The 27,586-nt window shown below is 39.7% G+C and overlaps 1 protein-coding gene across 1 annotated transcript; it reads right to left on the bottom strand.

Annotated features, from left to right (window-relative positions):
* Window positions 1-21,522: 21,522 nt before the first annotated feature.
* Window positions 21,523-27,081, bottom strand: AVPR1A (arginine vasopressin receptor 1A). The gene is made up of 2 exons (XM_058742157.1): window positions 25,311-27,081; window positions 21,523-23,110 (listed from the first exon to the last, which is right to left on the bottom strand). The coding sequence occupies exons 1-2, from the start codon at window positions 26,287-26,289 to the stop codon at window positions 22,824-22,826; spliced, it is 1,266 nt and encodes a 421-aa protein (XP_058598140.1). The 5' UTR covers window positions 26,290-27,081; the 3' UTR covers window positions 21,523-22,823.
* Between the last annotated feature and the right edge of the window lie 505 nt (window positions 27,082-27,586).

Here is a 27,586-nt window from a genome sequence, read left to right as displayed (position 1 = left end):
CAGTCAATTTTTCTTTTGTTGAGTACAGGATGAAGCATTGTTTTAATTTAGGGGTCATGTTATATGAAATGTATACATCTTTAAGCTTTAGACTCATATTCAGCAGGGTGGTACAATCATATAACGAGAGACTCATGGAAAACAGAGAAAGGTGGATCTAATCTTCTATGTCAAGGTCAATGTAGACATAACCTCAGTGAGTGGACTGAGTGGAAGAGTTGCCTTCAAAATTTACACCATCTGCTCTCTCCGACTCTCTCCCTTTTTCTCCTTTGTTTTGTCTTGAAAGCAGTAAAATCCTTCTAACAGAAACTCTTCCAAAACATCACTCCTTTATATAGGGCCTTCGTCCCTGGGAGAGGCCACACAGGTGCCTCCTTAAGGAGGTGTCTGTTCAGAGACTATTGTGATAATAGCAATTGTATGACTCTTCTAGAGAAAGGTAAAAGGCTAGAAGAGACTTTATACATATATAAAGTAGGTGGCTTGTAGAGGGCCACTGTTTTTAGGAAAACAGTGTAACACTAGATATATCAAAAAGAAGAGATTTAGTGCAAGAAATTTATTGTGGTTGGTAGTTGGAAGGCTGAAGGAGCAAAAAGAGGCATCTAAGAAAATAGCCCAGATATTAGCTACTTCAGGTATCTTCTGTCACATCTAGGGCCATGGGAAGATAAAAGGAGAGAAGGTATAACAGAATTTAGAGGCTTAGAGGAAGTGCTTACATGTAGCAGGTGCCCAGATTTCTAAGAAGGGTATCCTACAGCTAGTGCTATATATAGGGACCTATATAAAGTGTTGTGACAAACAAGGCTGGTGCTAGGGCTCTGAGGCAGTGGATGTCTCATAGCTAAAACTTAGACCCCTATGGGGCACTCTGTGGCTGGCACTCAAATCACTGATGGGGGTGTGGCATACTGGGCAGTGCTAAAAGCATCTAGGGTCTGGAGGTGAGGCTGTCTTCCACAGCTGAAGGGACACCCAACTTCATAATCTAATAGGAAGCAGGTTGGCAAAGGAGTCTGGGAAATGTAGATTGTAGACCCAGCCCCAGCATCAAGGAGTAGAATACAGAGTATGGAAGTGGATATCAGGACTGAGATATGATAGGTCAATAGGAAAATGGTAGCCAGGGCCAGAGACCAAGTCCAGACCCCACTGAATGATGCTTTTCCAATCAGTTAACAAAAGACAGAGAGAGAGAGAGAGAGAGAGAGAGAGAGAGAGAGAAGGACTGAAACTTATAGGACCAAGTGTTGGAGAAGGTGTAAAGCAAATGGAATTCTCATACTTTGGCTGATGAGAGCACAAACTGGTACAACCACTTTGGAAAACTGTACGGTAGTATCTAGAAAAGCTAAACACACATCTACTTTATGACATAAAGAAATCTCACATATTGGTATATAGCCAAGAGAAATGAACTTGATCTTTGGATGTTGGGTCCTGAGTCAGTAGTCTGGGTACCACGAAGTAACTTTCTTCACAAATAGCCATTGTGCTAGGTGGAAATATTTAGCCTCTGATTGCTCCAATTAGAAGCAGGGAAGCAATAAAAGGGAGGACAGCAGTAGCAGTGCTGGGAAGTTAAATCTACTTGGAAAAAGAGCCTTGAATGGAGAGCTCTAGGGAGCCTTAGAAAAATGAAAAGCAGATGGCTGGGAGGAAACCACATTTCTAACTTTAACATTGTGGCAATTCAAGACTTTAAGACATCAGAGTAAATGGCAAAAAAGCATTAGGGTCATCTCTGAGCCAGCTTACTATATGTGAAGACAAAAACATCACTCTGCTTTCTTCAAAATTGAGGGTTGGAATAAGGGAAAGTATCACACACTCATGTGATCATTGATTATTGATTAGCCTATTAACCAGTCTGTTGATTGATTCACTCATTTATTCTCTAATCATTATTTTGAACCTGTTTCAGGCTTTATAAAGGTTGAGTGCTCTGAGAATATGAAGACCAGAGAGGCAGTATGCCGCATTCATTCATTCATTCATGTATTCATACATTCATTCAATCAACAAATGTTTGTTGAATGCCTCCTGTCTTTCAGGTACCAAGATAATATTCTGGTTCCAAACCTAAAATATGTGTAACCTAAGAAAAATCACTTAATCTACCTGAATTTTACTTTTTATTTTTGCATGTTTGCAAAATATAGCCATTCATACTTATTTAATGGGTTTAGTTATGAGGAATGAATAAGACCATGTATGTAAGCACCCACCCAGGGAGCTGGCAGTGCATAATATGTGGGAACTTGAAGAGCATGGGTTCTTGAAGATCTCCTAGTCTGATGCAGCTATTTTTCAGCCCTGGTTTTCTATCTAAAGTACCTGGAAATATCAATACCTGGCCCCTCTTCTGAGATTCTGATGTGATTCTGTTTTGAGGTGGGTTATATTAGTTTTTGTAAGTTCCCAGATGACTTCAATGTGCGCACAGTGTTGATCACCTCCGGTCTGATGATGAGGCAGACTTGTGATAAAATCTCAACACAACATTATAAAAATTCAAAATCAGATTAGGCTCGATACAGATAGGCATGAGGCTAGGAGAAATAGCCTAGATGAAGGGTGTCTGGCTCCTGTTGGGATATAATCCAAATCACAGTGTCAATTGGGACATGTCCAATTTGTGCTTGGTCTGGGATGGGATTGATCGATGGCCAAGGAATCTGATCTGGCGGCTGGGTTTTAGGGGTCCTTGAGCATTTTGGGGGGAAAATTGCTGAATGTCAAATGAGTTCTACAAAATTGCAGTTAGATATAAAGTTTTAGAGGAAAAATTTATGTTATTTGAAGGAAAAGTTCAAATTTAAACCTTGTATAAAAATATCTGCAATATTGGGGCATCTGGGTAGCTCAGTGAGTTAAGTGTCCCACTCTTGATTTCAGCTCAGGTCATGATGTCACAATTCATGAGTTCGAGCCCTACGTCGGGCTCTGCACTGACAGTGTGGAGCATGCTTGGGATTCTCTCTCTCCCTCTCTCTCTGTTCCTCCCTTGCTTGCTTCTCTCTCTCAAAATAAATAAAAATAAACTTAAAAAAATATCTGCAATATTATATTCAAATACCTTCAAATTTAAAAATTTCAACTGCATTTTGAATTTTTCTTTCATACATTGCCTTCATATGGACCCTATTTAGAAAATGCTAAAATTGGGGCGCCTGGGTGGCGCAGTCGGTTAAGCGTCCGACTTCAGCCAGGTCATGATCTCGCGGTCCGTGAGTTCGAGCCCCGCGTCAGGCTCTGGGCTGATGGCTCGGAGCCTGGAGCCTGTTTCCGATTCTGTGTCTCCCTCTCTCTCTGCCCCTCCCCCGTTCATGCTCTGTCTCTCTCTGTCCCAAAAATAAATAAAAAACGTTGAAAAAAAATTAAAAAAAAAAGAAAATGCTAAAAATGCTAAAATTATAAAGAGTGTTTTCCTCAGTGTGCAGTTATGTTGAAAACAAGTGGAAAGATAAAGGTTTTTTTTTGTTGTTGTTGTTTTTTTGCCAGTACAACTGTTTTTAATCAAAGAAATTAGATCTTAGTTTCAGATGAGGTTTGACTCATATGCCTTTAATTTTATGGATAGACTCAAAGTGCCTTTCAATGAAAGGCTGTCGTTCAGATCACAGTTCAGCTTCATAGCCCATCAAATTTGAAAGGATAGCAATAATAAATATATAAAAGCTAAATATAATTTTAGATATGAATTTTAACAGAATATGTTTATTTGTCTTTTAACCAATGTTTGTGTCCCCCCAGAATTCATATATCAAAATCTAATCCCCAATGTGATGGTATTTGGAGGTGGGACCTTTGGGAGATGATCAGATAATGAGAATGGAACTTCCTGAATGACATTTGTGCTCTTTTTAAAAGAGGCCCCAGAGAAATCCCTCACCCTTTCTACCATGTGAAGTTACAGTAAGAAAGCAGCAGTCTATGAACCAGGAAATGGGTTCTCACCAGCCACTGAATCTGTCAGTGACTTGATCCAGAATTATAAAAAATTTCTCTCATTTATAAGCCATTCAGCCTGTGGTAGTGTTACAGCAGCCCAAACAGACTAAGACACTGCCTAAAAGTAAAAATTCTTTTCCCTGTTTGAAAAAGAACTGTTTCTCCAAATAACACATGATCTGTACCTTTTAACCACATGACCAGATGAAGTCACAGGAAACAAGCATTGGCTTTCCAATCATGTCCAAGGTTCAACCGAATCTTGTCAGATGTACTTGATGACTAAAGATCTAGCATGGAGAGGTGTTTTTACCTTTATATGAGCTAACTATTCATCTCCTTTACAACTTAAACATAGCCCAATGGAGTATTTTAAACGTCTGTAGACCTGTCTGTTTTTTGGCCTTAGGTTTGTTCTGAGCACATAATTGCATCATATATGTGATGTTGCCTTTCTGTTTCTTACAAATGATCTTTGGTTCTACCTCTGTCTTCTTACAAAGCATATTTCAGCATACATAGAAAAATTCCAGACATGACAGTTAGAGATCATAGTATGTGTAAATATGCTTTATACCTTAGATTTACTATTTTTAGAAGGGTGCTAAGAGAAATTTTAAAGCTACTTATGGTCGAATCTGTTCATCATTTACTTTATGGTTTTTACCATAATATTAAATTTTTTTTAATGTTTAATTATTTTTGAGGTGGGGGGAGGGACAGAGAGAAAAGGAGACACAGACTATGAAGCAGGCTTCAGGCTCTGAGTGTCAACACAGAGCCCGACTTAGGGCTCAAACCCATGAACCGTGAGATCATGACCTGAGCTGAAGTTAGACGCTTAACTGACTGAGCCACCCAGGTGACCCCCATCATATTTTTAGAATTAAAGAATTCTCCTCACTCCAGATTTTGGTAAGGACTCAAATTTGTCATCTTCTACTATTTAACTCTTCAACCTTTCCAAATTTAACATGGGAGTGTGGAATGAAGTGAGAAACTAAATAGATTATTTTTTTTATTCGGAACTGCTAAGCAGTTGTATCAGCACTCCTTATTAGAACAATGGTTCCGTCCTTTATCAATTTGTCAGACCTCCTTTATTACGTAAAACTCATACAAAATGTGACATAGACTCTATTTATAGAAAACCTATACTATTTCATCAATTTTTCTGTTTAAGTCTGTGCCACTGGCCTTGAAATACATGTCAGGATATGGGAGATATCTTTGGTGATTTTTAGGCTATAATGTTGTTAAAAATAGAAGCATTATTGAAATATAAATAGAATTATTGAAATATAAATATGAAATATAAATAGAACTCCTAAAAGTTGGAATTCTTCTTCACCCTTTCTTTTCCACTTCTTCCATTCCCTAGGTATGAGCACTGTTAACATTTTGGTGAGTCTGGGTCAACTCTCAAACATATTATCAGTAAGACTTTGAAATATTATCAGTGATTTGTTGTTGTTGTTGTTGTTGGAATTGTGTTAAAGCTATACATTAAGAAAAATCAACATCTTCCATTGTCTTCCTATTCAAAAACATATCTCATCTGTTCACTTAAGCTTTATTTTATATATCCCATTAAAACTTTATAATTTTATAGAGTTTCCAGTATTTTGTGTTATTTCTAGATAGTTAATATTGTGAGGGGATTTATTTTCTCAGAATATTGTCTCTATGGTCACTGGTGGATAAAAAAATGCTCTTTGCTTCTGTCTAGTAGTTTTTTTTATTAGTTTCAGTAGCTTTGCAATGGATTACTTTGGGTTTTTATGCTACATAATCACATCGTAGCTGAATTATGGTGATCCTATATCCTCTAAATTTGTACCTTTGTTTCGAGTTCATATTGCTTTTTGAAGACTTTTAGAATGACATTAAATATCAAGGGTAATAATAGTAGTTCTTTAAAAAAAATTTATGCTTATTTATTTTTGAGAGAGAGAGAGGCAGAGAGATAGAGGGAGACACAGAAACCGAAACAGGCTCCAGGCTCTGAGCTGTCAGCACAGAGCCCAAGGCTGGGCTCGAACTCATGAACCATGAGACTGTGACCTGAGCTGAAGTTGGACACTTAACCAGCTGAGCCACCCAGACACTCCAATAATAGTAATTGCTTTTGGTGACCGTCTCTAATGGCAATATTTAGTACAAAATTGAAAGCATTTGTTGAGAGACAGACTAGCATAGTGCTGGAAGAGAAGTCTCTGCAGTCTCATCGCTGAGAGAGACTCATTTGACCTCATTTGCAGGTCGAATCCTGGCTGTGATCTTCCTAGAGGTGGAAACGTAGGCAAGCTTCACCTACTCTCTGTGCCTCACTCTTCTCATCCTTAAGAAGGGGTTAATAATAGTCTCCAGCTCATACCATTTTTGTGAGGATTAAGTGAATATTTTATAAACACTTAGAAGAATTTTTAAGACCATGGTGAGCATTGATTCCAGAATTAGTGCTTTATCAATGCCTTTTAGACACAGTCAGTATGCATGAATAATTTAGAACAATGGCAATGCACTAGTTTGAAAACATTCAACTATAGTAATCTGCCCCATCTGTGGTTTCAATTTCTACGGTCAAATGCAGTCTGAAAACAGGTGATCCTCCTTGGACCTATCACCAGAAGGTCAGTAGTAGCATAACGCTATGTGACGATGCCTCCTTCATTCACCTCACTTCATCCTTCATCTAGGCAGTGTATCATCTCACATAATCACAAGCAGAAGAAGGGTGAGTACAGTACGATAAGATATTTTGAGAGAGAGAGAGAGACCATATTCACACTTTCATTATAATATACTGTTATAATTGTTCTATTCTATTATTAGCTACTCTTTTTAATTTCTTACTGTGCCTAATTTATAAATTAAACTTTATCATAGATATGTATATATAAGAAAAGGCATCATACATACAGGGTTTGGTTCCAGCATCCGCTGTAGTGATTTCAGCATCTGCTGGGGGTCTTGGGATGTGTCCCCTGTGGAGATGGAGGCTACTGTACTTCAACATTTTGCCCTCCCTTTTTTTCATGCTAAAGTATAATAAATTAGCTCAATATTTTCTATTCCAACATTTCCCCCCAAATATTATTTACTATTTGGAATCTGTGTAAATTAGTACCATTTGTATTTCCGTAGATGTAGTCTGCTGGAAAGGAAGTGTGGGTTTTCAGTAGTTCTAACTGATATGAAGCCCTGTTGCTTAAGCTGACTCCACTGGCTTTTTACCATTCATCCAAAAACAAAACTGCTTTTTATTTGTTTTAAAGGAATTGGAGGATTAAGTTATCTCCTATGGTCAATCTCTGCCTTGTAATCTGGCTGTGCCTAGGCAGGACAGATATGATTGGATATGTGTGGCATGGGGCTCCAGGAACCCATGCCAACTAGATATTGGAATGTATCAGTCTTAAGATTCACAAATATTCCTTTTTTCCTAGGTAGTCTCATTCCTTTGAGGGTCTCATCCAAACCTCAGACTTACATACCTTCTATATGTTGATGACTGCCAGATTTTTGCCTCCAGCCCTGCCCACCACCCTGCTCTCCAGGTTCATGTATCCAAAGCCCATTTGACATTCCTCTTATTCCTGGTATTAACCAGAATGTCTCTAATATTACGACATTTAGTATGATATGTGTTGATTTCAACTAGTCTTTGTTAAGAGGCAGATCAGCATGGAGTCTCAAGTGTTACATTTAGATGTCTGTTAAGTATCTCAATATTAATATGTCCAAAACTCATGATCTCCAATTAATGGTGCTCCCTTTCTCCATTAGAATAAATAGAAACTCTGTTCTTTCACTTGCTCGAGGCAAAACCTCAGGTAACTCATGACTCCTTTCTTTCTTTCAAGTCTTCATCCAATCCTTTAGCAGACCAATCAATTTTACATTCGCAATTTATCAGAACCTCACTACCTCTCACAACCTGCCTCACTACCATTCCAGCCTGAGCCATCATCATCTGCCATCTGGCTCTCTTGCAAAAGCCTCTTAACTGCTCCTCCCGCTGTAGTTCTTGTCTCTGTAGGAACTATTGCCGACACAGCTGCCAGAATCATCCCATAAAACACACATTAGATTATGTTGTTCCTCTGCTTCAAATCCTCCATTGGCCTTCCACTTCAAATTTTTTTTTTTTTTTAATGTTTATTTATTTTTGAGAGAGGGAAAGACAGAGCATGAGCAGAGGAGGGGAAGAAAGAGAGAGAGACACAGAATCTGAAGCAGGCTCCAGGCTCGGAGCTGTCAGCGCAGAGCCCCACGCGGGGTTCTAACTCGTGAACTGGGAGATCATGACCTGAGCTGAAGTCGGACGCTTAACCGACTGAGCCAGCCAGGTGCCCCTGCACTTCCACTTTAAACGGAATAAGTCTGCCTACCACCCACTGCTCCCCCATACCCCCCAATACCGCCCTCACCTCTGATGTCAGCTCATACTCCTCTCTGCCTCACTCATCCCACTCTAGCCACCTGCACCTCGCTGATGGTGGTTCTCCTGTGTGGACGACTTTGTGTCTGTTGCTTTCTCTACCCGCAACGTTCATCCTGCAATGTCCACAAGACTCCCTCACTGTCTTAAGGCCTTTCTATTTAAAGTAACATCTTATTCAAGAGCTTTTCCCCATCGTGCCATATAAAATGGTCCCTGTGCTCTAATTTAGTTGCTCACTACCCATTATCTCTGTATCATTTTTCTTCATGGCACTTATTTTCATTTGATACATTCCTTTTGCTTCCTCATTGTCTGTCTGGTTCACCAACATGCCTATAGTGCCTAGAAAACTCTCCAGTATCTAGTGGGTGTTCAATAAATAGTTATTCAGTGAATGGATGCTGTCATTATAGGAGGACAGTGTGTAATGCATTTGCAGTTAACAATACTAAAATCTGAAAAGGCGTGGAAGGTTCTTATAGAGCTTCTGAGAACAGGGAGACTTTTTCAATACAGTCTAATTTCTATTTAGAGATTTAACACTGTTCAGGGGTGGAATGGCTTCAGAAATACAAATATAAGTTTATCTGGTCCACTGGGCCTTAGATACTTTTTATGGGGGGGGGGGGAAGCCATCCATTTTATTCATAACGATAAAAATGAACATGTAAACACTTCATTGGAAAGGTGACGTATATTGAGGAGTGGTTGATTGCATAATTGTTTATTTGAGACACAGAAAAAGAAGTTGGGGACACCAACAGCAGACTGCCCATTCCTCTGAAACAGCACAGCCTCACTGGTAAAAGCCAGGAGAAGTCATGTGGGCCTGGTTTTAAATACTTGCTCTGTATTTGGTACCTCTCTGATCTTGGCAAGTTGCTCTGAATCTGTTTCCTAATTTAAATAACAAGCTTTTCCTAAGTATTAAGGGTGAAACTGTAAAGGTAATACTTAGGACACTATCACATTTAGAAAATGAGCAATGGATAGTAGCCATTTTTAATTTTTCTCTAGGGCTAGATTCTATTTCATGAAGATATTAGACTCTTATTAAAGAATGAATGCTACATGCCAATAATCAGAAAAAAATATTAAATTTTTTTTTTTTTTGTCAAACGGGTGCTTAATGTTTTACTTCCCTGGATGAGCACTGTGACTTTCTATATATCCTAAATGTTTTGTTGGACAAAGGCTGTGACTTCATTCAGATATATACTTTTAGAACAGTCTTTTTGAAACTGATCATATATAGTACAAGGTCCAGTTTGAGGACTAAGAAGACTCCTTTTCCCTAGCTGGATTCTTCAATTCTGCTAACTACAAGTCAGTGCTAAGAGGGGATCTTGGGGTCTTAGGTTGTCTTCATGGAAGAAAAAAAGCCTGCAAGTTAAATGTGTTATGGAGCTTAGGAATATGGTTCCCCAGATGATGGCTCCTGAGCATGGCTGTCCTTTTCTTCTCCAACAGAGTTCTTATAAACAATTACTATATTCTAATTAAGTTCTGAGTTTCTAGTCTTATTTTCTACATCATAATGGCATAACACTGATTATTGAAGTAACTAAAGTACTTGTATAACTACATTGGGAAGGTGGAAGAGGAAGGATGAAGGGGACTGGGCTGAATTTCATGACAGGAACTCAATAAATGACTTCAATAAATCCACACATTTAAGAATAAGTGTATTATTTAAAAGTATGGAGGTACTTACCTCTGGGAAACTGGATTATTTTTCATCATCTTCGTACCATCTGATTTTTAAAGTTATATGCATGTTATTGCATTGTTAAAATAGGGAAAAAATTGAATGGCAAAGAACAGTAAAGACCTAGTAAAGATGGGCAGTTATCAGATAGAATATGTTCAATGGGTCAGTGATGCTCCTATGATATGACTATTTCCAGATGCTTTGGGAGGACAGCTCAATCATCTTGCCTGTGGGGAAAGACCTAATACTCAAGTCTCTCCTAGCAGCCAGAGGTCTAGAGGATTAGCCTTTATGAGATAGGCTGTGATCACGGGGTTGTTAGGTAAGGAAAATCTTCTATACTGGAGGGCAGTGTTCTTATTTTATCAGAAATGTGGAGTCCCCTTTTTTCCTTTTTTAAAGATTTTGTTCTATTTTTGAGAGAGAGAGAGAGCAAGACCACTTGAGCAGGAGAGAGGGGCAGAGGGAGAGAGAGAGAGAGAGAGAGAATCTTAAGCAGGCTCCATGTTCATTACACAGCCTGGGGCTCAATCCCATGACCCTGGGATCATGACCTGAGCCAAAATCAAGAGTTGGATGCTCAACCAACTGAGTGACCTGGGTGCCCCTAAAGATTTTATTTTTAAGTAAACTCTATACCCAACATGGAGCTTGAACCCACAACCCTGAGATCAAGAGTCACTTGTTCCTCCAACTGAGCCAGCCAGGTGCCCAGAATCCTCTTTTTTTTTTTTTTAAGATTACTTTTACTCTAGCCTTGGGGTTCCCAGGTCCATTCTCTTTTTCCTCATTCTCGATCTAGAATCTGGCACCTACAAATAGAAATCCCTAGGGCAACATCCTCGTGCAAGAAGCAGGATAAGGAACCTTAGAAACCACTTCCCATTAGACCAGACTGGACAATTTGATTTTACCTTACCATTTCAGAGGCTGCATACTTAAGATATGGGACTGCTCTGGGATGAAACCTTGAAAATGGATAGACTTTCCATTGCATTACAGAAAGAAACCCCAAGGCCCCCTAAGACTTTGCTACTCAAAGCGTGGTACACAGACCAGCAGTCTTACCATCACTGGGGAGATGTTGGAAATCCAGAATCTTACAATCAGTCCTAGTGAGTCAGAATCTGCTGAATCCATCCACATTTAAGTAAGATCCTCAGGTTATTTGCACACTGAAGTTTGAGAAGCCTGGTCTGAGGAGCAAGGATGCAGACACAGGTGGACAGGTGGGCTGATGAGAATTTTGTTAACCAGTGTTAAAAGGTCCAGCTGGAAGGAGTTGATCTCTTGGTGCAGTTGGGCTGGAGTCAACTGGATGGCACAACCTAAGAGTACAAGACAGACTGCATTTACAGGGCGAATGGGCCAGCATAATGTGGTGACATCAATGTCTGATGCCAGTAACTGGGAACGAGAAAGAATTTTCAGATTAAGAAATGAAATATTCTAGTTTAGAGACTTGTCTTTTTTTTTTTAAAGTTTATTTATTTTGAGAGAGAGACAGCATGAGTGGGGGAGGTCAGAGAGAGAGGGAGTCCAAAAATCCCAAGCAGGCTCCACCCTGTAGACACAGAGCCTGATGTGGGGTTCAAACTCACGAAACCAAGAGTTGACGCTTAACTAACTGAGCCACCCAGGCACCCCCTAGAGACTGTCTTAAGGTCCAGCACCCTGCCCCCAACTCAACGCAAATCTAGAAAGGCAAATGGAAAAGGTTTATGCAAGGTGCCTGGAAATAGGGACCCTTTCCAAGGTCAAAGATGTTACAGCTGATGGGAAGTCATTTCCCTCCCTCTCCCTGAAATGTTCAGAGATAACATTTTCTGTGTTTGAATAAGAGAGAAAAATAACACTCAATTAAACCTAAAATATTCAGAGAAAAAAATTCATAAAACCCAATGATTAATTTACCAATAGGAATAGTGATCTGCTCATACACTTATAATTTCTACAGAGAAATTCATTAATAGATTTGAAATTGTAAAGACTAATTTTAGTAGTTCCTTTTCTTAATGAAGCTATAAATCATATTATCATTTTATTTTCCAGAGATTCTGAACTTTTAATATCTCTTGGAATGTCAGTGTGGGTCTTGAAATCACAGCTTCATAATACCATTACATAAACAGAAAAGGCAGTGAATGCTTTGGGGACAAATTAACTCTGACATACTTAGCCCATGTTGACACCAAATAATACCTCATTCACTCAAAACATTCACTCCCACACTACGTACGTAGACATCCGTTGGCTATGTATTAAAAATTTCTCCATATATATTAAAGATTAAAGATGCCTTTCTTTATTGAACAGTTTATATATCTACTTAAGGAAATTACCAGTTTTGCTTAGCCAAGTAAGCCATTTTAAAAAATCCCCAGAGGCTGATTTTTATAGCATCTAAACTGTAACCAGCCTTTTGAAATTCCTTCAGAATTTTTAACCTGATAAATTGTGATTTATATATAAATGGGGGTGGGAGAAGAAAGACATTTATGCACATTTATAAAAATTTGCAAAAAGGGGCGCCTGGGTGGCCCAGTCGGTTAGGCGTCCGACTTCAGCTCAGGTCATGATCTCATGGTCCGTGGGTTTGAGCCCCGCATCGGGCTCTGTGCTGACAGCTCAGAGCCTGGAACCTGCTTTGGATTCTGTGTCTCCTTCGCTCTTTCTGTTCATTCCCTGCTCATGTTCTGTCTCTCTCTCTCAAAAATAAACACTGAAAACTTTTTTTTTAAACTTGCAAATGGCAGATTTTCCTCTTCTGTCTTTGTCATTAGAGTCCCTGTTTCCATCCCAAGAATCTTAACCATTTATCTGCGCTGTTTTGAATCAGGGGGTAAGCAGATCATCTGGACACGGTAGTAAATGTTGCTTCTACAAGATGAAGCAATTGAAGAATAACTAACAGTTAAAATACCCTCAAAATGTTAATATTTTATGTTCTCTTTTTTAAATTGGAGTTGGATAAGAATCTTATCTGAGCTCTTTGTTATCTCCAAATGCAGTCTTTGGATTCTTTGGATTTTCTAAAGTCTCTTTCTGTTGATAGACTATTCTTTTGCTTTTCAGACCTCCTTACGAGTAAACAGTTTTTGTATGTTCTGGGATTCAGATCTCTCATCCACAGGCAACAGGGCCTGAGGAGCAAGATGCATTACTTACACTCAGATGTGGAAGAGCTTTGTTTCTTTGGACAATTTGATGCTAGTGCTTAAAAGTTGAGCCAAGTGGGAAAGTAGAAACTGGCAAATGGAAGATGCTTTAAGGCTGGTATAAGGAGGAGGGAAAGGAGAAAGACCAGAGGGGTATACAAGCCTCTAACAGAGATTTTGACAAATGGCTGGGCTCATATGAAAGGCTAATTGTGGCAAGATTTTTTGTTTTGTTTTCATTTTTTTTTAAATACCTTAAGTTGTTTTTTTAGTTTATTTTATGTGATATTGGTTTACACTAAAGTAATAATAGGTAAGCTGGAGCGGTGATCTAGGCTAGGGCATTAAGGACACAGTGGATATTAAAATATAACATACAAAACTCTAAAGACAATAAAAATATCAGTGGTTTCCAGAGGTTGGAGGGGAAGGAGGGAGGAATAGGCAGAGCACAGAGGGGTTTTAGGGCAGTGAAACTACTCTGTATGATAGTATAATGATGGATACATGTAATTTTACATTTGTACAAAGCCGCAGAATTTACACCAAGAGTGATCCCTAACGTAAAGAATGGACTCTGGGTGATAATGATGTGTCAACATAGGTTCATTCATTAATTGTAACAATGAACCACTCTGCTGAGGGATGTTGGTAATGGGGGAGGCTGTGAATGTGTGATGAGAGGGGGGTATATGGAAAATCTCTGCACCTACCATTCAATTTTTGCTGTCAACCTAAAACTACTCAAAAAATAAAGTCTATTAACTGTACATAATATATATTATGTATATATTATATATATCATTATATATATATAATCATATCTATAACATTATAATATGAACATATTTAATGTTATAACATAGTCTATTAACTATACATAATATATATACAATACATATATAAAACATAGTCTGTTAACTATATGTATTATATGTATTATATATATATATATACTATTAACTATACATATTATATATACAAAATAAACATTGTAGCATATATAATATAATATGTATTATGTAGCATATAATAGCATATAATATTAGCACATAATATTAACATATTATATATATAATAGAAACATTAGCTGGTGCAGTTGCTTATTGCTTGCCTGCTATGGAATGAAATGTTACAGAATTTGCACATAAACAAAAAAAATACATGAAATAATCAAGAAGAAATAGAAAAACCAGTCATCTGGATTGGCTCCCTTCTAAGAATATTATGAGATGAGTGTCTTATACAGCATTTTGAGATGACCCTGTTAGCTATGAACCTATGGGACTGGAGGGCAATTCAACATGAAGAAATAGTAATTGTACAAAAGTTACACAAATGCATAAGGAAGGGCAAAGTTTGGATTATTTAAGCATCCTGTATGTTTCACAACTAGTGCGGAAGAAGTGAAGGAAAAAGAAGTTATTTTAGAAGCACAGTACAGTTTGAGCTCTTTGATCTAGGAAAACAACATTTCATAAGGGATGAGAATGGCTCATTTGCTTGAGAAAACACCTTAAAGACAATGCACTGTATTCAAAGGCATGATCTAAGTAAGAGGGCTTTAGACAAATAAATCTAAATAGTTCTACAAACTAAAAAGGAGAAATTGTTAATTTCTGGCAGTTGGAAAAACGGACTTGAGGTCTTGGTAGAGAGAGGAGGCTTGAGCAAGATGGCAGCCAGCAAGATCCTAAAGGAGAGAATGATTAGAGAGTAATCCTACTTAGATGGGATGGTCATTGACCTTTAGGATGGTGAATATGAATCATTGTCTCTTCTGAGGCAGAATCTAAGTCCCATGTTGACCCCCATCCTTCAGGGGAACCCCATCACGTAGGACAGCCAAGTGCTTATATAGAAGGTGTTGGAAGAAAAGTGGTGAGGGGAATGAGTAAAGAAAAAGTAGTCATGAAAAGTAAATTAATGAGCTGTAAACTGAGAGTTCAATAGAAGCAGAAATTCATAATAGTCCTCAGGATTCCACTTAGATATGGAACAAGGCACAGATTTTGAAAAATGTATGAGATGAGGCCAAAACATTTTATTTGGATGTTAAAACTAAGGGTGAGCACAGAGAGCTAAAAGTTTGAGGCATCCATACAGGCCGTGGACACTTAGGTAACAAATTTGTGGGGTGCAATTGTGGTCAAAACATGGATACTTTGGTAAACTGTGGAAGCTGGGATTTGGGCAGAGGAACAAATATACAATTGGACTTAAATTCTGCTGAATTCCTATAGGGTAATATAGTTACTAACCTAGGGACAAGTTCACTTTACTGTGCTAGTGACAAAGCCTTTCTATTGCAATCATTTTAAGTTTTGGTCTGAATCTGTATATTCATTTGTTTGCAAGCAGCATGATATTACCTAGGCTCTCCAGATTCATTAAAGTGATTTCCCCAAGATCATTCAGCTATTGGTGGTAGAAAAACTGAGGCTTCTGATTCTCTGGTATAGTACTATTTTCACAATACAAGGATCTTGTAATTAAAGCTTTTCACTTTTAAACACAATGTTTAACATACAGATTACCAATGTATTGTACCAATATAATGTAGATTGGATTTATTGTATTTATATGTATTTAGTGTGTGTGTGTGTGTGTGTGTGCGCGCGTGTGTGTAGCTATATATATTATATATATGTATATATATGTATATATATATACATATATATAATATATATAGCATCTACATTAATTAAGCAGCTATTATAGAAAACACCTATTATATGAGGATGCAAAGATGAAGAGGACATACCTCCTATTTTTAGGTATAATATGATCATTGTGGAGAAGACAGACTAGCAAACCAACATGGCAAATCATTTTGTATGTGTCATAGTGAAGGTATTTGGAGGGCATTTGGAAAGTATTAGGGAAGAAACACAACTCTGGAGATTCAGAACAGATAAAGATAGAGAACAAATGAATGAATAAATTAAAAATTTTACACTAGCACATTTCTTTATGAGTCTCTTCTGGTATACAATGACACTATTATTTCAGATTTACCTGATTCATAGGATCTTGTGGAAATATGCTTTGGTAGAAATCCTGTTTATTCTTAAGCAGTTATAAGTCTTTTAAGTAACAGTGGGTTTTAAAATAACAGCATTTTAAAATAGAGACTTCAAATTCCCTTTTTTCCATTCTGGGCATTCACTGCTTCTAGAGTTTAAGCCAAACCCAAAATAAGCCCTTTAGTCTATGCTATTAGGTTTAACTTGTAAAATAAAATAAAGAGAAAATATGACAGCATAAATTGCAAGTTAATATGATTTGAATTTATGAATCCACAGGGTAAATAATTCCAATTTTATTTTATTTATTTATTTTTTCAACCTTTTTTATTTATTTTTGGGACAGAGAGAGAGACAGAGCATGAACGGGGGAGGGGCAGAGAGAGAGGGAGACACAGAATCGGAAGCAGGCTCCAGGCTCCGAGCCATCAGCCCAGAGCCTGACGCGGGGCTCGAACTCACAGACCGCGAGATCGTGACCTGGCTGAAGTCAGACGCTTAACCGACTGCGCCACCCAGGCGCCCCAAATAATTCCAATTTTAAAGACTTCTAAATGGGAAGAGTCTTGATCTTTGGGCCCAGAAGTCAGTCTTAACCAACTTCTGGAAACTAATAGACAGAGATCACATTTTTAGGCTAAGAAGACACACAAGACCTCAGCTAATTGGATTATTTTTGTTGTCAATACAGACTACAACAAAAATTATATGCTTTCATGATTATAACTGAAATGGCTGTTTTACAAAGTTCTATTTGTTCTTGCTATTGTCAAATAATATAATCATTAACATTTTTGTGCTCAAATATAAACCTATCAAAAGCTATAAAACAGATCTTATTTGTTTTTTTCAAAATCAGCATAATTAACTTGAAATATATTTCATTATTAAACTAGATTATGAGAGAATTGTTTCAAATAAACTTGGTATTTTTATTTATAGAATCAAGCCAATACACAGTAAAATTAGGAAATAAATACACCAGTTATATTTCGATACAATATGGCAAGCCATCTTTTTCCTGTAAACAACTATTAGATATAGCCACAAACATCTATCAAAACCAGAACCATACAATTACCCCAAGAAAACACATTAAAATTCTTCTGTATAGCATAACAAGTTAAGGGATGTAGAACATTGAAAAAACAGTTCCCAAAATGGAATACTAAATATACAACATTAGTTCTTTTTTTTTAATGTTAATGTATATTTATTTTGAGAGAGAGACAGGGTGCAAGCTGGGGAGGGGCAGAGAGAGAGGCAGAGACAGAATCTGAAGCAGGCTCCAGGCTCCTAGCTGTCAGCACAGAGCTCCACGCGGGGCTCGAACCCATGAACCATGAGATCATGACCTGAGCCAAGGTCGGATGCTTAACTGACAGAGCCACCCAGGGGCCCCTCTACAGCATTAGTTCTTAGTAAATTTGTTATAATAATGATCTAAAGCATTATAGAATATATGATGTCAGAATTCCCATGAAATAAAGACAACTACTTTCATGTGTGGAAATGCTAATTATTTTATATTAATAATGATTCTTAATTATTCTTATATTACAATCAGATTTATTTTCAGATTTGGAACACAAAAATATTTAATTCATTCCATCATATTTTGTTTTTATTTAGAATACAAATCAATGTAAAAAGATGTGATATAAATATATATAAAACAAAAAAGAAAAAAGAATAGCATTTAACTTTTGGCCTTAGTGTACATTTTTGATGCTGATGTACTTAGGTCGTATATATTTTTGCATTCGTGATAATTTAATGTACTTAAAAATCGAGTTAGAGTAATAGTTTTAAAATGGCTGTGTCGGTGGGGGGGAGTCACACAATTTGAGTGATTCAACCTATTTAGTCTGTCTTGGGGACTTAAAGGAAGTAACTTTTCTAATGAATAGTTTTCAATTTTTGCACAAATTGTCTGAGGTCAAGTTGGAGTAAAGATTAACTCTCTAGGGGCACCTGGGTGGCTCAGTCAGTTAACTGTCTGACTCTTGATCTCAGTTTAGGTCTTGATCTCGGGGTTGTGAGTTCAAGCCCTGCGTTGAAAATTTTTTTTACAAGATTCATTCTCTAATATTTATCATCCTGTGTTACTCATGATTCCAAGCGTTGGCAATGGCCAAGGGCCACAGGGAGGTAGATACAGTGGCTGCTTCTGCACCTGCAAGATGGCTCTGCCCTGGGCTTACTCTAAATACAGCTGTTGCTTCCAGTATGAAAATCCTTTAAGGGCCCAGTTTACCTGGGTTTTAAAGGAGCCTAATCTCTGATATTTGGGATGAAGGATTAGGCTCAATCTCCCTGGATGGTTCTAATTATGCCTTAGTGGTAGAATCAAATCCTGAACTATAATTTAAAGCTTCAAGTATCAAATTTCATTACAATAATGTGGGTTTTAGAGTCTGAAAAACTTAAATCTTTAACCTAATTGGATTACTTTCCTTGTGTAATAACGGATTAAAGTTGTGTTTGATTTCCATTTTAGGAATTATAAGTTTAGGACGGTGCTGTATGTTAATAAGTCTGCTTGACTTTTTTTCCCTTTAAAAACCACACCCTTCCCTCATTTATGGTGTAAGACTACTTTGATGATGATTGAAGTTCTGTGTGTAGGGCGAGTATATATGTAACTGAAGAATTTCACTAATTTCCTGCACAGATATTTTTACATTTTAAAAATACTGTCCCAAATTAACCCATTAATTGCTTAATGCACACTCTAAAATGTTCCTTATTCAGGGTGCCTGGGTGGCTCAGTCATTTGAGCACCCAACTCTTCATTTTGGCTCAGGTCGTGATCCCAGGGTCTTGGGATCAAACCCTGCATTGGGCTCTATGCTGAGCATGGAACCTGCTTAAGATTCTCTCTCTCCCTCTCCCTCTCCCTCTGCCCCTCTCCCCCACAAAAAAAATAAAATGTTCCTTTTTTGTCAACAATTAATGTTTATCAAATGACACCACCCATTTCTCTGTAGCAATGGATTATTTTTTAATTACATTCCCCATACCCACACAGATACATTAATATTGTATGCTTGCACGATGTTCCCACAGATAACTCTGCAAAATAAAATAAGGTGATGTTACACATTTATCTTTGATTGTAAGCCTTCATTTGGCATAATATCTTAGATCTTCTCCTCAGCCAAGAAAAGGTCCTAGCATACGCTTCTTAACCACCTACAGTTTCCTTTCTTCTTGAAAAAAAATGTTTATTTATTTTTGAGAGAGAGAGACACAAAATGTGAGCAGGGGAGGGAAAGAGAAAGAGAGGGAGACACAGAATCTGAAGCAGGCTCCAAGCTCTGAGCTGTCAGCACTGAGCCCGACTTGGGGCTCTAACTCACGGACCATGAGATCATGACCTTAGCCAAAGTCAGATGCTTAACAGACTGAGCTATCCAGGCACCCCACCCTTTCTTCTAAAATAGACAGGCAGGACTCTTCCACTTGGAGTATTGTTTTGGGACATATGAATACCATATCTGGGTACATAATACTAAGGAAGTTTAGCAACTAGCTAAGTTAAGCTTCTCAGCCTAAATCACAGAGAATAATACCGTCTATTTGCCTAGTACAGAACTAGCGCTCAGGATCGTCTGGTGTTTTCCCTAGCCTTTTGTATTATCTTGTCTCCTGATGCATTAAAATGAGAGAACACAGCTCAGTAGGTTGATACACAACTTATTTGAGAGATGTTCCTAAATAGAAGATTCAAATCGAATTGTTTTACCTGGAGGTACACATCAACATTTTGAAACAGTCTCTACAAAAAACATGAGGCTATTATTTTGAAGTTGGATGGGCTCATCTTTGTACCAACCCAAAGGGCTTTAGTTCTAAATTGTTGAAGAGAAGCTGTCACAGGAGCTGACAGCGTCAGAGAGGGCAGGGTTACTGAGGTGCTATTATGACTCAAATGATGAGGAACTGATTAATTTAAGGTGGCTCATAATGTGCCATCCAGTGCCCTTTAAGAGACATATTTCTGATTTTTAAAAAGCAGAATTGTAAAACCTAAGGACTTAATTTCTATAAAATATTTGCAAGCTTTTTGTAGGCATATCAATCCAGGGAGTAGCGGGCCTGAGAATTTGGAAAGGCAAGAGAATGAAGAGGAGTGAACTTGAAACTTCCAGGTTCTCACAGTGCTATCTAGTCCTCAATTTCTTATCTGCAAAGTTAAACAACAACAACAACAACAACAACAACAACAACGCTATTAAAATGATTATTAATTCGTCTAAGGGATTCAAAATATTTATGATGTGTCCCCAAATCATTGCATGATCTCTAAAAAGGAGAGGGAGCCAGACAAAATAGCTCGAAAAAAACCACTGAGTTCCATTAATGAAAAATGCAGTAACAACAGTCAAGTCGTGCTGTAATTTATCTCTGTTTAGAAGTAAAAGAAATTGATGCTCTTGGCTGGCTCTGATTTGCCTGCATTTATTTACTTTTTATTTAATGTTTATTTTTGAAACACACACACACACACACACACACACACACACACACACACACAAAGTGAGAGTGGGGGAGGGGCAGACAGCGAGAGGGAGACACCGAATCCAAAACAGGCTCCAGACTCTCAGCACAGAACCCAGTGCACGGCTCGAACTCACAAACCATGAGATCATGACCCCAGCGGAAGTCTGACGCTTAACTGACTGAGCCACCCAGCTGCCCCATGACTTACCTGCATTTAAAGGCAAGCAAGTTCTATCTCTGAATTGGAAAACTTTGGTTAGGCACAAGTCAGGCTTAGTGGCCGCTTGCAATGCTCTCCAATGAATCAGCAGAGCTATATTTAAATTCTAGGATTTTATATCCCAGACATGAAACCAACAAATTCTGGTTAATGGAAAGTAAACAGGAAAAAGCTGTTCAATTCTGAAGGCCCTAAGACTATAATAAAAGCAATTGGTACATTCATATGACACGTGACAGTTCAGGAAGATCTTTTCACACCTTTGATTTCATTTTGTCCTCACAACAATCCTGTGAGGCGTTATCAACCCCACTGTACAGCCAAGGAGATGAAAGCATTATGTGTGTTTAAGTAATTTTCCAAAATCATGCATTTAGTAATAAAGGAAACCATACTAGGTGCAGAGCAATTTTTTTCCCCCCATCTCCACCCCATTCCATCCAACCGTGCCTCTCGCCTACCATATGTAACTTAGACGGTTGGGAGACTGGAAGGAAAGACCAAATTATTTTTAATTAAACATGAAGGGACATTCTACATCTTGAGTTTCTCTTTAGGAGACTCTTATTTATAAGTCTGGACACCCCAAACATGAAGTAATAATCATGTTACTATCCACCACAACACAGAATACCCTATAACACTGGTCAAAATATGTTTACAGTGTTCTAGACAAAGTCTACATAGTACCTTGGGCAATCCATTTCTGTTCTTCTAACAAAACTGGATATTCTTTACATAAATCTGATTTTAAAATGGCCTTGCAGTGGGAGAAAAAAGATTTTATTAGCCATTTGACAATATTTGCTCTAACCTTCAGCATCTTAATAAATTATACCTTCCATAACTGGTACAACATGAGGAGCCTAAAACAAGGAGGGAACTGTCAGTTCTAAAGTTACCATTTTGAAATTTAGCATTTAACAGAACTTTTCTCTTTCTGCTCTGAACCAAGCACCCCCTGCTCCATATGCCCCAAGAACTCATGCCTGTCCAAGGCACTATCCCATCTCCAGGTCTCTGCCTGAAGCTGCATTTTCTTTTCTTTTCTTTTTTAATATTTATTTTTGAAAGAGAGAGAGAGAGAGAGAGAGAGAGAGAGAGAGAGAGAGAGTGCAAGTAGGAGAGGGGCAGAGAAAGAGGGAGACACAGAATCTGAGGCAGTCTCCAGGTTCTGAGCTGTCAGCACAGAGCCGGACGTGGGGCTGGAACTCAGGAACTCTGAGATCATGACCTGAGCCGGAAGTCAGATGCTTAACCGACTGAGCCACCCAGGTGCACCTGAGGCTGCATTTTCTGATGCATGAACTGATTTTTATTGGATGGAAAAAATTTCTCTGAAGGTTCTTCTAATTCCTTTCAAACACTAAGGCCGATGATGAGCTCACTTTGTTTGAAATAATGCCCCTACATCGTATGACTTCTAAAGCAAGCAAGCCTTAGTCCTGTCCATAATAAAAGGAAAAGAAAAGAAAGGAAACCAACAACAGAATGTAAAGCCAGGGTGGTTATGTTTTTCCTTTAGAACTATAACTTCTATTATATTTCTGAAAATTAGGCCTACAAATCTTAGTGTAGCATATTTTTTCATCATTTTTTAATTTTTTAACGTCCCCTATAAAACAATTCATAACTTTTGGTCATAGCAATGAGAAAATGCAACTAGAAACACAGTCTTGCACTCAACAAACTGACGCTTATCTCTTAGAAGTTCATTTGTTCCCATGATTTCTAGCTGGATTCAGCCAGTAGACCCAAAAGACCACTACAAGAGTCAGGCTGCGTGAATGTGGGCTCAGGTTGAAACAGGAATGAATTTGATGGACTTGGACGATTTAGGCGAGTCCTTCCATGTACCCATACTGTTTGTGGGGCTCCGGTTGTTAGTGTAAGAAGTCTGTCTTCTGCTCATACTGTCAGAATCTTCTTTGTTGAACGTTTGATTCATGTTCTGGCAGCATGGGAAGCTGTGGACACAGTCTTGCAGGAGATGGCCGCTAAAAAACATGTATATCCAGGGATTACAGCAACTATTCAAGGAAGCCAGTAATGCAGTGATGGTGATGGCCGGGTTTTCTGATTCTGTACAAAAAACATAAGGGGAGATTATTTAAATAGTCAAATGAAAGTGAGCACTGGGTAAACTCATTTTTCTACTGACTCTTAGAAGTGGGGAAAAAGTTATGGGTTAATGTAGAAAATGAAGTATATTTTTCATTATTCCGGGAAATGGCTGGTGTCTGGAAGTCACTTGGTTGTGAAATATTTTCATAAGCAAGATGCATTGACGTTCATTCAAATATCTTAAACCACTTGAAAATATCTCAGTAGAACGAGTGGGAAGAATATGAAACAATTTATTTAAAAAAAAGTGTATTCTTTATACTAGCATTAGTATGTGCTAACAGACACAGCAGTTACAGAATGGCTGCAATTTCAATGAAATTTCAAACGTCTATAGCCACGTAAATAAAATTGTATTCATCCTAACAACTAAGGCAAAAGTATGACATTATGGAACATGTTTAGTAGTTCTACATTTTTAAATATTAAACGTATTTTGTAATAAGACAACCATACATAAGGGAACAGTAGTAATAGGTCCCTGAAGGATGCATTATTTGGTTGTTTCTGGAGTTGTTTTTTGTGTTTTTGTTGTTGTTGTTAATTTTCTATAGTTTCTTTTGATTTTAAAAGAAAACCATTTTGGTGGTTTGGGCAATTAAACTATATTAAGAACAGTTGAGTTAGGAAATTCCAACAAGTTTTTGAAATATTTTATGCTAATTTGCACTGGTAAACCACATAAATATTATAATCTTTCACAGAACTATGACACTGATAATACACCTTTTTGAAACATAAGAATAATCAGCAAGCACTAACTTTTTCTTCATTATTAAATATAAACTTGGGTCTTCTCACTGTTGTTATGCTGGAATAAATTACAGGTGATTTAATCATAACCTCGTGCTAAAATGCTACCATTAAAGGTGATCATGATCTATGGTTACAGACTGTATTCAAAAAGAATGAAAATCATCACCATACCTATGCAGAGGTAGAGAAGTTTTTAGAAATTATGTCTAAATTCTGATAAAACAATAATTAGACTGAGTTTTTTTAATTTGATTGGCAATAATTACGAGGCTGCTATAAGATCAAGCAATACCGGAAATGATAAACCAAAAATATAGCATTTATGTTGTATTATTTATTATCAGTAATATTATAGTCATGTAGGTATTTTTATTTGTTTGAATTAAATCCGCTCTCAAATGTTTTATTTGCACATATAACTTCCAATAGTAAATCACACAGGCTCCCTACCTCAATCTCAAATAGCAAAAGGAGACAGTTCTTCCCAGATACCTATTTCCCAACTATAGCTGATGTTGGTAACATTCCTGTAATATATTTTATTTGAAAAAGTTGGGTTTTTTCTCACTCATAGGAAATAACATTTTTCAAGACCCAGCCTTAACTGTTTTTGGTGGGGTTCTTTTGAAGTTAGTATTTTTAGTTTGTGGAGGAATTAGAATCAAAGAAACTAGTAGGTGTAGAGAACATTCTCCATAAAACACTGCAAGAGTTGTGGGGGGGGGCTATAGCTGTATGGTTAAGTTAGTGCTGAAAGATGAATTAATTACTTTAACAAATTTAGAGTTTATCAATAATCCTACTTTAAAATACCAGAAAAAAAGGTGCTACAGTAATTGTCAGAAAAAAAAATTTTAAAGATGATAAGAAATGGAACACTAAATGCTAAATTCGAATTATTGGCTTCTTAAGAATCTTTCTTCAGAAAAAAATATGTGCGTTTATCTTTGCCCTTGGGGCATTTCTACAAAATTTTTGTATTGTGATATTTTTCACAAGCTAGCAAAAAGCAGTGGTTACAGTACAAATATTTCTCTGAATCCGATAGACTCAAAGGCGGGGGGGGGGGGGCGAAATTAGCGCAGTGGTTAGTGATCTGGCAAAAAGTCATTATCACGTTTTGTAGTTGCCTGGTTGACTGTAGGGCGCAGTTTCTGGATTTGTCGTAGGATCACTTCAAGCTACAAGTGCACATTCCTGGGCCCCATTCCACAGCTACTGAATCAAAATGTCTGGGGTGGAGACCCCTGCCGTTTTGGTAATTTCACCCAAAGCTAAGCATGCAGAAGTTTAAGAACTACTGCCCCAGAGGATAGTATGAAAAGCACCCACTCCCCCGAACCCCGGCCACACGCACAGCCGAATTCCCGCACTTTCCTCCTTTCTCCCGCCCGACACCTACCGATCCAAACAAACTTCTCATCCCAGACAGACCACAGCTGAAGGATGAAGAAGGGCGCCCAGCAAACGATGTAAACTGTCACGATCACAAAAGTCATCTTCACCGTGCGAATCTTGGCGCGGGAAATGGTCTTCACGCTGCTGATACACGGCGCGAGCAGGAGCCCCTTATGCAAAGCGCCACTCGCGCCCTCGGCGCCCTTTCCCGGGAGCAAAGCCGTCTTTCCGCGAACGTTGCGCCAGATGTGGTAGCAGATGAAGCCATAGCAGGTACCCAGGATGACCACGGGCGCCACGAAGATGCCACCCGTCATCCAGGTCACATAGGCGCGGGGACCCCAGGGCTGGATGAAGGTGGCCCAGCAGTCCCGGGCCTTGGTGACGTTGTTCACCTCGACCATGGAGAAGACGAAGTACTGCGGCGTGCTAAGCACGAAGCTCAGCACCCAAGCGGCAGCGATCATGAGGCGCGAGCGGCGCGTCGGTTGCTGCAGCGTCTTAAGCGGGTGGCACACCGCAATGTAGCGGTCGGCGGTCATGACCACCAGCATGTAGGGCGACACGAACATGCCGAACACCTGCAGGTGCTTCACCACGCGGCACAGCCCGTCGGGCCCGCGGAAACGGTAGGTGATGTCCCAGCACATCTGCGGCAGCACCTGGAAGAAAGCGACGGCCAGGTCGGCCAGGCTGAGGTGGCGGATGAAGAGGTGCATGCGGGACGTCTTGCGAGGGGTGCGGTGCAGCGCCACCAACACGCTGCTGTTGCCCAGCACGGCTACCACGAAAGTCACAGCCAGCACGGCGATCTCCAGCTTGGCCAGCTCCTCGTTGCGCACGTCCCCCTGGGGGCTGCCGCCGTCCCCGAGCGCCTCCGCTGCCCGGCTGCCGTTGACACCGCCGGCTAACAGGGGCCACCCCTGGCTGGAGTTGTCCGCGGGCCCCTCGTTGGGGCCTCCGGAGAAACGCATGCTGTCCATGCAGCGCCTCCGCGGCCTCCGCGGAGGCCAGCTGTCTTCCCACGGCCGCTGGCGAGGGCTCCTTGCCCGTCGCGCGCTGTCCTTCCTGCGCTCGCTGGGCTCTGCTCGCTGGGCCCTGCTGTCCCTCTTGCGGGCGTCTGCGGGCACAGCGTCCCACCGCCGGCCGAGCTGCTCTCGCTCCCGTCACCGACCTCTTTCCCCGCTCGGCTCCTTTTCAGCTCGGAAGGCGCTGGGGAGGTGCGGTCCGAGCCTCTGAAAGCACTGGGCTCCAAACTCAATTATTTATGCGTAGTTTGTTTCCCCAGAAAGCGCTCCCTCTTGGCCCAGTGGTTAGAGACTGCTCCGTGCTTACTCCGTCCGCTCTCTCCTCCCACCACCCCCAGGGGGTTCCTTCTTTCTTTCTTTTTTTTCCCCTCCTCTCTACGTCGGTGATTTGTTCTCTTTGCATCACTGCTGCAGGGGTGGGGCTGGGAGACTCGCCGATCCCTCGGCTTAACAGGCTGGATGGGGGCGCTTTCCCGCTCTTTTCTGACAAAAACTTGAAGAACTAGACGTCCTATGCCTTTTTTTTTTTTTTTTTTTTTTTTTTGGCTTACCACCATTTCCTCAAGCCCCCTCAATAGCCACCTTAACTCCGTATTTGACATCAACAGAGGCAGTGGATGAGGTACGTTGAAATCCCGAGTCCACCTCCCGGCGCTCACGCTCCTTGCGCCTGAACTAGGAGCGCGACCCCACCTGCTCCAGCCGGGGTTTCCACCTCTGCAGCTAGCCAGCCCACTGCCTGGCTCATTTTACTCCCAGGGCAACTTGGCTCCGAGAATTCAGCCTCTCCCAGCCCTGGTCCCTGCCCTCCCCCTCCCCCATCCCCACCCCGCCCCCGGGAGGGTCACTACCGCGTCGCTTAAAAAGCGCCATCTTCGCAGTAACACACCTGCTATTTGTCACCCGGCCCGCGCTCGCTTATTCCATCGCGGCCCCAGGGCGCCCGTGGGCATATCTACTGCAGGAAAAGGATCGTCTCCTGGTTGGGGTGGGTGCCTAGAGAATTTCTGTGAACTAGAAATCCTGGGGTTTCCTCCGGGAAAAGCCTGATTCCCACAGAGGGGATGGGCGGAAATCGGGCCACAGTAGTCCGTGGGGACTTCGTCTGGTTACTGCTGAATCGTGGGGACATCTCTTTGGAAGGACAAAGAGCAGCTGTCTGAAGAGCGCACACCCAGGCAGTGCCGTTCCGGGCATGGGAGCGAAAAGGCGCCAGGTTCCTGCGCTCGGGAGTTAGAAAGATGCATGCTCC

Source organism: Neofelis nebulosa, chromosome 8 (genome assembly GCF_028018385.1).
Source record: "Neofelis nebulosa isolate mNeoNeb1 chromosome 8, mNeoNeb1.pri, whole genome shotgun sequence".
NCBI lineage: Eukaryota > Metazoa > Chordata > Mammalia > Carnivora > Felidae > Neofelis > Neofelis nebulosa.
This window is presented reverse-complemented; position numbering and strand designations above follow the sequence as displayed.

What these genes read in the sequence shown, in the direction of transcription:
- AVPR1A (XM_058742157.1), bottom strand. Translation starts at nt 26,289, where the DNA reads ATGGACAGCATGCGTTTCTCCGGAGGCCCCAACGAGGGGCCCGCGGAC. An exon ending in TGAGAAGTTTGTTTGGATCG is followed by an intron (nt 23,111 to 25,310) that starts GTAGGTGTCGGG and finishes TTTTTTGTACAG; the next exon opens with AATCAGAAAACCCGGCCATC.